The following is a 1,766-nucleotide window of genomic DNA, read 5'->3' as shown; positions in this document are numbered from 1 at the left end:
TCCCACTTTTTTCTTCTAGAAGATGAAACTTTTCCAATTTTGGAGGATTTAAGGGGTAAAAACAGGGAATGTGAAGCTTTGAAAACCTCTTTTTTTTAGTCAAATGAAGAGTTTTTGGTTTTTAAACTGCCAAGAAGATCTCCCAGAAGATCTTGAGAACGTGGGGGAGTCACCCAGAGGAGTCTGAGGAGGGTTGATCATGGTAGATCTCAGTGGGGTTGTGTCCAACACAACCTCCTCCTCCCTCTCCCAGTCAGAATCCCAAATCCAGGTTGTCCATCTCCCAGCTCCAGATCCTCAGCCAGCAGCAACAGCAGCAGCAGCAGCAGCAGCAGGAGCAGGACCAACTGGGCAACCCTCGTCTGGGGAGCGGGAGAGGAACCGGTCGGAGCAGCAGGCAGAGCAATGAGGACAGTGAAGGTGAGGAGATGCTGAGGGGCCATCCAAGGTGAGATGGAATGGAGGGGCTGGGATGGATTTGGGAGAGAGGGGGTACAAGAAAGGATGAGTAAAAATGGGTTGTTGGGTGGTGAGAAGGTCAACATGAGCCATCAAAGTCAACCGTGGCCTGGGCTGCATCACCAGCAGCGTGGCTGGCAGGGTAAGGGAGAGGACTGTCCCCTTCTGCTCTGCCCTGGTGAGACCCCACCTAGAGAACTGGGTCCAGTTCTGGAGCCTCCAGGCCAAGAAGGACATGGAGCTGTTGGAGGGAGACCAGAGGAGGCCATGGAGATGATGTGAGGACTGGAGCAGCTCTGGAGACAGACTGGGAGAGTTGGGGTGTTGAGCCTGGAGAGGAGAAGGCTCCAGGGAGACCCTGGAGCACCTTCCAGGGCCTGAAGGGGCTCCAGGAAAGCTGGGGAGGGACTTGGGCCAAGGGCAGGAGTGATGGGACCAGGGGGGATGGCTTGAAACTGACAGAGGGAGCTGAAGGTTGGACAGGAGGAGGAAATTCTTGGCTGGGAGGGTGAGGAGAGCCTGGAAGAGGTTTCCTGGAGAAGTTGTGGGTGATGGAAGTGTCCAAGGGCAGGTTGGATGGGGCTTGGAGCAACCTGGGCTGCTGGGAGGTGGCCCTGCCCATGGTGAGGGTTGGATCTAGAATGTCTTTAAGGTCCTTCCAACCCAAATCATTCCATGATTCCATGATTCTATGACCACTCTGCTCTCACCCATCCCACCCACTGTGTCTTTAGATGGCTCAAGTGTCCACGGCCTGGATGGACTCATGGTCCCTTACCCCAGGATCCCCCAGCAGCAGCTGCTGCCCCTGGAGCAGAGCAGCTACAGCACAGACCTCTACAGACAAGGGCTGACCCCACCCCAGCTGCCTGGAGACCATCTGCACCCCTACGGTAGGAGAAGCCTGTGGAGATTTGTCCAAGTCATGAAAAGCCAACTCCAGCAGCAGGGAGTCCTCCAGAGGACTTGGACAAGAAGGATATTGAGGGGCTGGAGAGCATCAGGAGAAGGGCAATAAAGCTGGGGAAGGGGCTGAAGAAGAAGGGGCTGGAGAAGGAGAAAGGGCTGGAGAACAAGGGGAAAAGGCTGGAGAACATGGAGAAGGGGCTGGAGAAGGAGAAAGGGCTGGAGAACAAGGGGAAGAGGCTGGAGAACATGGAGAAGGGGCTGGAGGACAAGGAGAAGGGGCTGGAGAACTTGTGAGGAGCAGCTGAGGGAGCTGGGGGTGTCCAGCCTGGAGAAGAGGAGGCTGAGGGGAGACCTTCTGGCTCTGCAACTGCCTGGAAGGAGGTTGGAGCCAGGGGGGT

General features: G+C 56.1%; 1 protein-coding gene across 1 annotated transcript in view; it reads left to right on the top strand.

Moving 5' to 3' along the window:
• The window catches only part of LOC104395726 (LIM homeobox transcription factor 1-alpha-like), a gene marked incomplete at its 5' end in the record, with an annotated part of 4,430 nt that overhangs the window by 2,086 nt on the left and 578 nt on the right, over window positions 1–1,766 (top strand). The window contains 2 exons of the mRNA XM_010005455.1: window positions 288–384; window positions 1,194–1,352. Of these exons, the coding sequence (XP_010003757.1) occupies window positions 288–384; window positions 1,194–1,352 (256 nt within the window). The remainder of the gene's footprint in view (window positions 1–287; window positions 385–1,193; window positions 1,353–1,766) is intronic.

This window comes from Chaetura pelagica, unplaced genomic scaffold (genome assembly GCF_000747805.2).
Source record: "Chaetura pelagica isolate M959 unplaced genomic scaffold, ChaPel_1.0 scaffold389, whole genome shotgun sequence".
Lineage (NCBI taxonomy): Eukaryota > Metazoa > Chordata > Aves > Apodiformes > Apodidae > Chaetura > Chaetura pelagica.
The sequence above is the reverse complement of the archived record's forward strand: the minus strand, read 5'-3'. Positions and strand labels throughout refer to the sequence as shown.